The 12,432-nt window shown below is 62.2% G+C and overlaps 2 protein-coding genes across 2 annotated transcripts in view; one reads left to right on the top strand and one right to left on the bottom strand.

Annotated features, from left to right (window-relative positions):
• NIN (ninein) overlaps positions 1-1,041 on the bottom strand; it is a 60,080-nt gene extending 59,039 nt beyond the window's left edge. Inside the window, 1 exon segment of the mRNA XM_050336104.1 lies at positions 843-1,041. The gene's annotated coding sequence lies outside the window, so the exon portion shown is untranslated.
• Positions 1,042-6,652: 5,611 nt separating this feature from the next.
• ABHD12B (abhydrolase domain containing 12B) lies at positions 6,653-12,175 on the top strand. The gene is made up of 13 exons (XM_050336145.1): positions 6,653-6,756; positions 8,403-8,530; positions 8,963-9,065; positions 9,164-9,283; positions 9,573-9,603; positions 9,764-9,809; positions 9,899-10,028; positions 10,170-10,210; positions 10,497-10,576; positions 10,718-10,800; positions 11,348-11,426; positions 11,576-11,700; positions 12,043-12,175. Exons 1-13 carry the CDS (start codon positions 6,662-6,664, stop codon positions 12,062-12,064), a joined length of 1,083 nt encoding a protein of 360 aa, XP_050192102.1. The 5' UTR covers positions 6,653-6,661; the 3' UTR covers positions 12,065-12,175.
• Positions 12,176-12,432: the final 257 nt, after the last annotated feature.

Here is a 12,432-nt window from a genome sequence, read left to right as displayed (position 1 = left end):
CACCGTGTTGGGGCAATTTCCCAGCTCGGCCCACCCTGTCCCCTCTTGGGAGCAGCAGCTCCACAAAGGGTCACACCGAGAAACCAAAGGGAAAGGGAAAAACAAAACCCAAAAGGACAATGAAGCACCCAAATATCAGTAAATCACTTGACAGCACGCCCGGCTCTTCAAGGGTCACCACCAGAGTCAGCCTTACAGCTGGCGGATCCTCCCCCCATTGACCACGCTCATAATTTCCACTTTGCACCTCAATGCCACCTCTCCCCGTGCACCCCAAAACGCCCCCAAACCCTCCGAAGCTGGCAGAGAGCAGAGATTCTGTTAACCAAGCTCCACTCCAGATTAGCAGAGCAGCGATGGCGTATATAAAAAAAGCACTACAAATGTATGTAAAGAGCTTCAAAAGCAGCGCAGCGGTTTGAATATTCACGCCAGCCCGGTATTTGCATTGTAATAGGGCTTTTCACTCCCAGCCTTCCCTCCGTAAGGAAAAACAAAGCGCCCATCTGGTTTGATTTTGCAAATCGGGCTGGAGTCGCTCTGCAGCAACTCGGGGAGCCCCGGGTGCGATAAAGCCCAAGGTGGAGGCACAAAGCTGATTAGTTCAGAAGTAAACAAAGCGAGCCGGTAATTTATCCAGCGACGCCTCGCGCGCCGGGAAATGAAGGATCCGGCAATTCCCGAGGAGCTCAGACGCGCACCGGCTCCGATAAACCCGGGCAGTGCTGAATCACGGCGATAACGCGCCCACCGCCTCCCGCCAGCTCCGTTTTGGGGAGCACACGGGGAAGATGGGCAGGATGCACCCAGACTGTCACCCACCCGAGCTGTCACCCACTCACGCGGCAGAATCGCGGTGCACCCAGCGCTGGAACCTCCCAGGCTGTGGATTCGGGCTTCCCAGGCTCACCGCCCCGGCTCCATCCTTGCAGGGATGCGCCAAGGATGAGGGGCCCACGGTTGGTGACCAGACAGCAGATGCCGTCTGCCACCCTGGTGACAGCGAGGGCTTTGCCGATGACAAAACAACTGCTGTTATGAATTCCTCCAGCCACAGCCGGCTGCTTCCTCCACCCAGCCCGGGCAGATTGGTCCAGAACCCGCTCCCAGCCTTTGGAGCATCGCTCCGGGGACGGGGACGCGCGCCGGGATGGGGTGTCCTTGGCAGGAGGGCGAGGGCACCCGGTGCCGCTCACCCCTCTGGACCACTGCCAGCAGCGCAAAGGGGACCCTGGGGGCTTTGCTGTGGCACCCACACGCAGACACCCCTGAAACCGGCCCCCCCCCGGCACCCTCTGGCTACAAGACCCTGTCCCCATCACCCCCTTCCCGCAGCATGTCCCCGCTTCCAGCATCCCCCTTCCTGCAGCATCCCCCCCTCCTCTCCAGCGTCTCGTTCCTCCAGCAACCAACATTCCCCCCCTTCCTCCAGCATCCCCCTCCCTCCAGGGCCCCTTCCCCACGCACCCACCTCGCCGCTGCGCCCCTTCCCCGCCGCCCCGTCCCGGCGTCCCGCACACGCGGCCGGCCCCGCCGGGAAGGGACGGGAAGGGGCGGGCTGAGCCCCGGCACCGCCCGCGGAGGAGGGACCGGGGCGGCCAGAGCTCCCTCCCCCGCGCACCCCGGGGCTCCGTGGTACCGGTACCCCTTCCCTTCCCCGGCATCCCCGCATCCCCCGCCCCGCTCCCGTCCCGGCCTCACCGGCTGCGGTGCCCGCGGGCGCGGCGGGAGCGCTCGGAGCGTTGCGGGGCCGGGGGAGGCGCCGCGTTCAAATGCGGCCGCGTTTATTGGGCCGAGGCTCGGGGGCGGCCCCCGGGGGTGCGGGGCGGCCCCGGGGCGGGGGGACCGGCGGCCTTTGTGCGGCACCGCCCGGGACCGCCCCCCGCCGCGGGGGACGGCTTGTGGGGTTTGCGGGGCTGTCCCGCACCGCTGGGGCACCCGCGTGTCACCGCTGTCCTGCGCCTGTATGGCATCACCCCAGCTCCCTGCTGTCATGCACCCCTGAGTGGCATCACCCTGGCTCCTGCCTCACCCCCAGGTGGCATCATCTCAGTTCCCATCATCCCACACCCCAGGGTGGCATCACCCCAGCTCCCTGCTGTCCTGCACCCCAAGGTGATATCACCATGGCTCCCCAATGTCATGTCCCCCAGGGTGGCATCACCTTGGTTCCCATCACCCCTCACCCCGGAGGGACGTCACCCCAGCTCCCTGCTCTGCTGCCCCCCCGGGTGGCATCACCTTGGTTCCCACCATCCTGTACCCCAGGGAAGCATCAGCCCTTCTCCACGCTGTCCTGTCCCCCAGGGTGGCATCACCTCATATCCCACCATCCCACACCCCGGAGGGGACATCACCCCGGCTCCACTCTGTCCTGCGCCCCTGGGGACATGGCCCCGCAGCTCCACGCTGCCCCAAAACCCCCAGTATCACGGCACCCAGCCCTGCCATCACCCCAGCACCCAAGGGAGCTCCCCCCACTCACTTTGGGGCCTCACAAATCCAGGGACCACCCTCTGCCCCACGAACCATCCCGCGGGGGGCCCGGGGCACTGACACACGACCCACAGGCACCAGCAAAAACTGCAAGCCTTATTTAAAGCTCGGCAGTCCCGGTTGGAAGCTGGAGCCGTCGGCCGCCCACGCTCCTGCTCAGCGCCAGCCGAGCCGCAGGGAGCCGGCAGTCCCCAAGGCTTGTGGCTTGTGGATTCTCTGATGGCTCATGAGGGGTTACACCCACACTGCAATCCGCTCTCGAGCAATTGCATGAGCTGATTTCGCTGCTTTTTTTTTTTTTTTTGGTGTGTGTGTGTGAAAATGCCAGGGGTGAGAGAACTTTTAAGCCTTCTTCCCCTTTTTTGGGGCTACTCCGGCCTGCAGGTTCAAGGTATTTCGGGGGTGTGGGGGGAGGAGGAGCGAGGAGAACACAAAAGCCTCACACAGGGGTTGCATAAGCCTTGCTCCGATCGGAATCCGGGCTTAAAACCCCACGAGATCCTGCAGCAGAGCCCCGGGTGGGTTTGGCAAGCGGCCCCACCGGCTGTGACAAGGGCACAGGGGACGCCACGTGTGAGGTAACAGTGTAATAAAATATTTAGGGCCAGCTCTGCTGCACGTCACCGGGCACGTCACTGCTGCTGCCCCAGGGCCAGCACAGGGACACGGTGGGACATGACAGAGCCCCATGTGCCCCAGCACCCAGCAAAGCCCTGTCCGGGGCCGTGGCCGTGTCCCTGCGGTGACAGAGGCGAGGAAAGGTGACTCCAAAGGGAAGGGGCTTTGCCGGACAGATGTCAGCAGCCCCAGGCTTTGTGCCGCCCGAGGGCTTTTTTGTCTCGGTTCTTAACATTTGCCATTTTTCTCCGACGCTTTCTTCTGCCCTGACACTTGCTGAGGGGTTTTTCCTTTCTTTCCTTTCTCCCTCTCTTTCCACATTTGCTTTTCCATCCCCGCTTCAAACACTTTTTCACCGCGTATTATGCCGAAGTTGGAACCATCTGGTGCTTTGTTTTGTTGCGAGCCCGGCGAGTGCCAGGACCTTTATCCCCCCTCACCCTCCTCCTCCTCGCCGGTGCCTCGCTAATCCAAGCGACAGCCCCGAAAAGTCTCTCCCCTGTCGCCCAGCAAAGCAACCGCCCACACACGGGTGGGAGATGGGGATGCTCCGTGTCCCGATCCCACACGGATGTGCAGAATCCCCCTCGGGAGCTCAGGAGTGCGGGGCTGTATCAGCACGGTGCGAATTCCTGACTCATTTTTTTTAGGACCGGCTGTTAGCAGAGGCATCCTGATTTTATTTTTCCCTCGTTTTCCCAGAGGAGGGAAGTGCGTTTCTAGGGATCCACGGAGCCGTGCCAGACACGGAGCCCGCCAGCCTATTTTTGGAGCCCCCTTTTCCAAGCAAGCAGCTGCCTTTGAGGATGGCACTGGCAGGGAGGAAACCTCCGGTCACCCACGTGTCACGTGTGACAGGCCACAAAAAAAACGGGGCACGTGGGAAAAATCCAGGACTGCTGGACTCCAGCGGCTTGGGATGGATCCGCGGCCGGGCTTGGGGTTGGCACAGAGCCACCCAAAATCAGGGTCAGCATCCGCGGGCGCCTGCGCAGGCAGTGGGTGACCCCTGTGCGAGGCCGTGGGTGCCCCGTTCCCGCAGGAACACCCACCCTCCCGGCACGGCTCGGGCTGCTCCGTCACGCTTTCCTTCCCATTTTCCCTGCACAATGGGGCGCTTTGTTCTGAGGCGAGGGAAGGTCCGGCTGCGGCACAGGGAGCTGAGAGCAGCTCCTGCGTTCCTGGGGTCTGCTCCCGCTGGGAGTGACACCCCTCATCTCGGCCTCCTGGGGAAGCAGGGCCATTAAATAGCCAAAAAAAAAATCAGGAAAAAGAAAAAAAAAAAAAAAGCGCTGTGGAACCATCAGCGAAGCATAAACGAAGGGGGAAAAAAAGAGAAAAGACTCCACAGGAAAAAAACAGCTGCAGGGAACCTCCCCATCTTCCAGCTGGTGCAGGGAGAAGTTTGGAATGACCTAAGCCTAAACTTTGCTATTTTTTTCGCACAAAACAAAGGCGAGCCCCGCTGAGCCGCAGTGCCGTCCTGCCTGCGCGCCCGCGGCTCGATGCTGCCATCGCACGTTCGGCTCCCGCTGCACAGTCGCCTTTCCCAGCACGGCTGCTCGGGCCTGATCCTGCACGCCCTGCCACTGTAGGATTCTCCTTCCAGCCCAGGAAACCCTCACGCGTGCCACGTTTGCTGTGCTGGGTCCCTCTGGCAAGAAGTATTTGGGTGGCTGCTCCACCCTGGTGTGTGCTCTGCATTGACCCCATGCCGATCCCTTCCAGCCCCCAGGAGCTCCAGACCCCTCAGGCAGCTTGCCCAGCCCCGTGGACATCAAAGTGGAGGCTCTGGGGACCATCTCTCCTATCATCTTCAGGACAAACCACTGCCCCTGCAGCCCCAGGGCCCACTGGGAATGGGAAAAAAACGGGAGCGGAAGGAAAAAGCTCTTGAGCGTGAATCCAGCTGGATCTGTTGGTCATTTCTCATGTTCTCCTGCCCCTGTGGCATGGGAAGAGCAGCGTGGGGCTGGCTTGTGGCACCTCATTGCAACACCTGCTGATGGGGAACGTGCACCTGCCTGCCCACGGCCCCGGTTTGACCAGACCTGTTTGCCTCTGGATTTGCATTCAGGGCTGGCGAGGGAGGTTTAGATCAGATATTGGGAAGAAGCTCTGCCCTGTGAGGGTGGTGAGGCCCTGCCACAGGTTGCCCAGAGGAGCTGTGGCATCCCTGGAAGTGTTCAAGGACAGGTTGGACGGGGCTTGGAGCAACCTGGTCTAGTGGGACATGTCCCTGCCCATGGCAGGGGGTGGAACAAGATGAGCTTTAAGGTCCCTTCCAACCCAGACATTCTGGGATTCCATGATTCTAACTCAGGAAAGCCAGCACAGGCCTTGCTTTGGAAGGCAGGTGGAACAAGAGCAGCTCAAAAATTCCCACATCTCTCTCTGCTGTGGGCCCCGTTCCCAGGTGTGGTACTGCAGGTGATGGATGAGCTGTGTGTGCCTTCCAGGCAGCACATCCTCCTGTACCTGGCAGAGTTTCACAGAGAAAAACAGTGAAACGGGGATATTTCTTTCCTGGTGGGAAGTTTCAGCCTGAAAGGTTCCAGCTGACTCATCCTGACAGAGCTGCAGGTGGGAGGCTCAGCCGAAAGGGGAACCAGCAGCAGGTTTCCACCCTTCCTGCCCAAGACAAGGGACACCAGCTTTGAGTTTAAACCCGTTTTAATCTTTAATTTTTTTTTTTTTTTAACCTGGAAGCTTTCCCTGTGCACTGCTTGCCCATGGCAAGGCTGATTTTCCCAGTGTGTCACCTTGCTGCTGGCCCCATGCTCTCCCTGGCCTGCCTTGGAGTCAGGGGGCAGCAGCCTTGATGGGGTCCCCTCTGGACACACCCATCTACGGGGAAGAGGGGGCTGCAGATCTTCTGGGCTCCCCCTAGACCCACCCAGCCATGGGAGACAAGGGGGTGCAGCCCTGATGGGGTCCCCCCTAGACTCACCCATCCTTGGGGGACAACGGGATGTAACCCGGACTGGGGTCCCCCCTAGCCCTGCCCGTGTCTGGGGGACACGGGGCTGCAGCCTTGATAGGGTCCCCCCTTGACCCACCCATCCCTGGGGGCCAGGGGGCCGTAACCCCGCCGGGGTCCGTCCTCGATCCATCAATCCCTGCAGGACAGGGCGCTGCAGCCTGGACCAGGGTCCTCCCTAGGCCCGCCTGTCCTTGGGGCTGCGCATCTTCTGGGGTTCCCGCTAGGCCCGCCCGTCCGTGTGGGACAGGAGGCTGTAACCCGGCCGGGATCCCCCCCAACCCCACCCATCGCTGCTGGACACGGCACCGCAGATATTTTGGGATCCTCCCAGCCCCGCCCATCCCCGGATCGGGCGCTGAACCCGCGTAGGCGGTGCTGGCCCCGCCCCCCGAGCTCGAGAGGGCGTGGCTTTGGCAAGAGGGCGTGACCTGCCGTCATGGACGGGTGGGCGGGGCTTGTTGGTATGGGCGTGTCCCGCGGTGTGGGCGTGTCCCGGCCCGTGGGCGGGGCCTGTCGGCGCTGTCGCGGCGCTGTCTCGGCGCTGTCGCGGGCGGGCGCGGAGCGATGCGGCGGCGCGGCTGCGACAGGGACGGCGACAGCGGCGACAGCGGCGACAGCGGCCGGGCGGAGGGCAGGGCCGGCGCGGCCCGGCAGCAGCGGTGAGTACCCGCCGGCCTGGGCGCGCCGCTGCGCTCCCCGGAGCCGCTGTCGCCGTCGCCGTCCCTCGGCCGCGTCCCCTGTCGCGCCTCCTGTGACCACGTGCACCGCGGCGTCCCCCGTGTCGCGGGTCTGGCCCCGTGCCCTGGCCGTGCTCCCGTGTCCCCGCGCCGTGGCCTTGTCGCCTCGCTGGGGCCGTGACCCTGTGTCTGCCCCCCCCCTGCCTTGGCCGTGCCGCCCTGTCTGTCACGGGGGTGATCGCACCCCTGTGGCCATGTCCCCGGGTCGCCGTGCCATAGCGGTGACCCTGTACCGTGGCTGTGTCCCCGCGTCACCCTGCCACCGCCGTGACCCCGTGCGGTGGCCGTGTCCCTATGTCACCCTGCCTTGGCCCTACACTGTGGCCATGTCCCACCCCGTCCCGGTGCCACGCGGGGCCGTGTCGCCTTGCTGTCCCCCGTGGTTGCCGTGCCAGCTGTCAGAGGTGCCCCTTGGTGGGCACATCGCTCTGGTCCGGACAGGTCAGTGCTCACCTGTGGCAGGTGTTGTGCAAGGGCTGTGTGAGGGCTCTCCCCTGCACTTGAACACTGGGTGTAAACCAAGATTTGCACCTGACACTGTCCTGCAGCCTCTCCAGGGCATTCCTGGCCTGTTGCTGCTGGCATAAAGTGGGACTGCTCAGACCAAAGACCTGGGGGATGACTGGGATTCCAGGAGCTCCCTGTGCCCTGGGGACCAGTGCCACGCTGCTCTGGCACCCCTTTTGCTGCTTCTCCTCAGGATCTTGCAGCACCCCCCGAAGCAGGGAATGGACAAGAGGCTCTTCTGCAGGAGGGACGGTGATCCTGGGATTGAGCTGTGCCTGGCTACCCTGCCCTAAATCCTGCCCCAGAAACCTCTGCCCTAAATCCCCCAGTGCCCAGGCTGGTTTCCCCATCATCTGGCACCATGAACCCACGAGGGAGGTTGATGCCGGGAAAGCTGCAGCTCTTGGCTCTTCCCTTTCCCTCTTGGAGGCTGGGGCTGTGTCTTCCTGCTGCAGAGGGCAGCTGGATGTGTCCCCAGCCCCTTCAGGGCAGGACGCTGTCGAGGCGGACACACTCTCCCCCCGTGCTGGTGGCGCTTGAGGACATCGCCCTGTGGGCTCTCCAAGCTCTTTCCCACCTTTCCTCTGTGTCCCTGGAGTATTGCAGAAGCTCTTAGTGCCAGGTTTGGGGACACTGTGTCTCACCAGCCAGGATTTGGGGTGTTGCCACAGAGTATCGGTTGCTCCTTAGTGCCGGTTTGGTTTGCAGCTCCCAGCCCTGGCACATTCCCTGCCCTTCCTGCCTGCCGGCGTCCCGTGGGAAGCTGCCTTTCCTGCCTCCCGGCGTCCTGTGGGAGGGTGTGGGGGATGGAATCATGGCTTTATCACACTGTGGCACGGCGGGGCTGCTCTGACACCTCGGCTCCATCCCCAAAATGCTGGTGTGGGGATCCGGTTCCCAGTCCCAGGGGGACAAAAACATCATCCTCAGACCCTCGTGGGGAAAAGCTGCTGCTGTACCCAACCATCACCACTGGGATTGGGAGTGGGGAGCCTGCTCTGCTGCACCCTAAATCCCTTGGGATGAGAGGGGAATGTGCTCAGAAGGTGCCTCCCTTGCAGGGGCCGGTGTTCCTGGCTCTCCCACCTGCGGACCCTCCTCCTGGGAATGCTCCTCATCTACATCTCCGTGCCCTTCCTCATCCGCCTCTTCCCCAGCGTGCTCACCAAATTTGTCTACCTGAACTTCCGTGAGTAGCCCGGGGCTGTCCCAGCCGGGAGAACCCTCCCAGGGATTCAGCTGGGCGGTGGGGAGCCCCCAAAACACGGGTGGGGCCACACCCACTGCCTGGGTGGCACCGGGACGGCGCCCACCCGACTCCCCCTGAGCCGTGGGCTTGCAGAGGAGGCAGGGAGAGACCTTTCCCTGTGTTTTGCAAGCTCTAATAAGGTGCTGCTGCCGACCCTGTTTACTGCCTGAAGTTACAACACGCCTGGGCACGCACAACGTCGGCGGGGCTGGGAATCCAGGCAGGAGGACGTGGCACAGGGCTGAGCTCGACTACCCGAGCGTGGCCCTAAATAGTTTAAAAACCGTACCGTGTTGATTTGGAATGAAAAAAAAAAAAAAAAAGGTGTAAAAGCAACTGGGTATGAGGTGATGGCTCTGATTTCTCCATCAGTGGCCTTCCCCTTCTTCGTGGACTTTCGGCGGCCGGAGCTGCTGGTGAACAACACCATCAACCTGCACCTCACCACCGAGCCGGGCGTCACCGTTGGCATCTGGTGAGCGGGGACATCCTCGGCATCCTGGGTGGGCACAGCACTGTCCTGGCTAAGCCAGGTGGGATTCCCCAGGGTGACCCCACCATGTCCCCCCCCAGGCACACGGTGCCGGGCAGCAGAGCAGCCGAGGCGCGGGGCCAGGACCAGCGCTGGTACGAGGAGGCACTGGCTGATGCTCACCCCGTGATCATCTACCTACACGGCAATGGGGGCACCAGGTGAGTGCCCGTGGGTGCTGCTGCAGGGCCAGGGCCAGGGGAGGACGGGTGCAGTGGCTGCTCTCAGGTGAGAACCAGCAGACTCGGTGCAGGGGCTGCTGCGGTGGGTGCCGAACTGTCAGCCATTAAAAAAATCCCTAAAAGATAAAGGGGATAAAATCAGCCACCCCACTGAGCATCCAGTTCTCTGCTCCTGGGAGAAGGTCTCCCTGGTCCCTCGCCTGCACTGGTGCTGGAGGGGAGGGTCCCTTGGGGTGCCCCCGAGCTCTAACCTCGTTCTCCCCGTCAGGGCCGCGCGTCACCGCGTCCAGTTCCTGAAGGTAAGTGGTGCCCCGTGGGGACACTGGGACCTGCTGGGAGTAAGGCTCCTGCTGGCTCTGGGGACTCAAGAGGGACCCTGGGCAGAGTGACCTGGCCATGCTGGGGGTCCTGGGGTGCATCCCCAACCCCCCAGGTCGTAACACCCTGCTGCTCTGACAGACCATGGGCGCTGCTGACTTCCACATCCTGGCTCTGGACTACAGAGGTAGAGTCACCCCCCTACCCCTCACTGGGTGACCCCCTCTTGGGGCTGGTGCCCCCCAGGGTGGTGACACCGAGCCATGTCCCCCACAGGCTACGGGGACTCCACTGGACACCCCACGGAGAGAGGCTTCACCACGGATGTCCTGGCGCTCTACGACTGGGCGAAAGCACGGAGTGGGAACAGCAGCATCCTCTTCTGGGGACACTCCCTGGGGACAGGGTAAGGGGGATGAAGGGACACAGAGCCCACCCTGCACCTGCAAAGCCAAACCCCAGCCAGGAAGGGGGAAGTCTGAGGGTGCTGTGCACCCTGCCGGGGTGTCGTGGCTGCTCCCCCTCACCGTCACCTCCCCTGTCACAGGATTGCCACAAACGCAGCAAGGAAACTGCAGGAGGAGCGAGGTAAGGGCCAGCATGGCTGGGTTGGGTTGTCCCCACATGGTGTCCCCTTGGGGCTCTGCACAGCCTTGGCCAGATTTTGGGGGCCACAGAGGAGATGGGGAGTGCTGTCACTCTCTGCTTTAGCATCAAGCTTGTTCCCTGTGGTGGGGACAAGTGGCCATCCCTGTCCTCCTTAGTGGGATGGGGACACCTTGGCCCCACAGCTGCTGCCTGGGAGGGGAGTGTGGCAGCAGTCTGGGGAGAAGGGACAGCCCCCCACAGTTCTCCCACCCTGCTTTGCCCTCAGGGGTCCAGGTTGATGCCGTTGTCCTGGAGTCTCCCTACACCAACATCCGAGAGGCAGCTGCCCACATCCCCATCACCAAGGTGAGTCTGGGGGGGTCACCCAGCAGTGACAGGGGATGGGTCCTGCCTGTCGGGTCCCAGCGGTGTCAGCCCCAGCTACCTGAGTCTCCCCCACCTCACACTGGAATCCCAGCCATAGCACCCTAATTCTCTCCCTGGCAGATCTACCGCCAGTTCCCAGGATTTGGGTACCTCATCCTGGACTCGATGGCTCGGGCTGACATGTTCTTCCGCAGCGATGAGAAGTGAGTTCCTGGTGGGAAGGGGCACAGCCATTTTCAGGGAGCTGCCAGGATAATACCGGGACAATTCTGGGCCCACCTGGCTGAGGAGAGATGTCTTGTCACCTCATGAAATCCCTGCACTCCTCTGTGTTTACCCAGCTTATTCACGCCTCAAAAATGCCTTTTTATTTGCATAACTTCAGATACCAGTGTAATTATTAAGCAAAGTCCACAAGCCACCATCCCTTTTTTTGGGGCACTACCCACTCGTGCACACGCAGCCCGTGCCAGAGAGACTTCTGGGTGCTTTTGAAACCAGAGACCTGCTAATTGGGGTTTGAGGTGATTAGGGTGCTTGGTGCTGCCATGCCAGGGCGAGCAGCGTGGGCATCACCCACGTGGACCTGCCAGGGCACCCAGTGTGGGTGCCACTGATGGGTTGGGATGGCTCTGAGGGGCACTGCCAGGGGGATCAGGGTGCTCTGGGAGTTGAAGCAGGGGCTGGGGAGGCTCCCATGGGTCTGTTGGCTTTGGGGTGAGTCCTCAGCGCTGTGTTTGCTGCCCACAGTGTGAAGGTGCTGGCCTGTCCCCTGCTCATCCTGCACGCAGAAGATGATGGTGTCGTGCCTCCACACATGGGACGCAAGGTGGGGACCTGCCATCTGGGCTGTCACAAGGACTGGGCACTGTTCCAGCCTGGCTTTGGAGGGATGAAGCGGCCAGAGAAGGGATGGCCACGCCCAGGGTGCCAGGAGAGGGTTTGGGTCCCACTAACCACAGTCCCACCCCACCCCAGCTCTATGAGACAGCTCACAGCGCCTACAAGGACAAAACCAAGGTGAAGTTCATTACCTTTCCCGAGAAGCTGGGCTTGGGCCACGACTACATCTCGTTCAACCCGGAGCTGCCAGCCCTGGTGAAGTAAGTGCTGCTCCACAGAAAGGGGGGACACACGGGATGAGTCTTGGTCTCTTCTTCCACTGGTGCCTTCTCTCCTGCTGCAACCACACAGGTGTCTTCCCCCTGCTCCTTCCCCTCCCCACGGTGTTTGCTGCACTCACTTTTTGAGCTTCATTCACTCCTCGCTGCCCTCAGCCTGGGTGTCGTGGGGAGGTGGCCCTGGGGACACCAGCTCCTCTCTGCCCTGGGTGCAGAGGTGCTCCAAGCCCGGCTCAGCCCCACATCCAGGGATCACAAATCAGGCTCTGACGCAGCACAGGAGGGTCAGTGACACAGTGTAAGATTTATTACGTCTGGTTGCAGAGACTTTCTGAACATGAAGTGACGCCAACTGCCGCGTGCAGCGACCACGCGCTCCCTCCAGCCCACTCCAGGACCCCCACGTGGCACTGAACTTACTGCTGTAAGTAATAAAAACTACTGAGAAACCTTTTAATTCGCCCCCCCTGCCTGGAGGATGCTGCAGGTGACTCGAGGGATGGAGACGCTGGTGTGGTCTGGATCAGCGGAGCCGTGAGCGGGAGGAGCCCCTGGATCAGTGGTGGGGGTACAGGGGCCTGACTGCAAACACCCCTCAACCCCCTGGCACTGGTGCCCCAGGGCTGGTGAGAGCTGCACCCCCACATCCTGCCTCAGCAGTGCCTGCAAGGGCCCAGCCAGCTGTGTCCAGCTGTGTCCAGCTGTGCTGCCCAC

Source organism: Myiozetetes cayanensis, unplaced genomic scaffold (assembly GCF_022539395.1).
Source record: "Myiozetetes cayanensis isolate MyiCay16 unplaced genomic scaffold, myiCay2020 scf6-25, whole genome shotgun sequence".
Lineage (NCBI taxonomy): Eukaryota > Metazoa > Chordata > Aves > Passeriformes > Tyrannidae > Myiozetetes > Myiozetetes cayanensis.
Note: the sequence above shows the minus strand (reverse complement) of the source record. Positions and strands in the feature narration are given on the sequence as shown.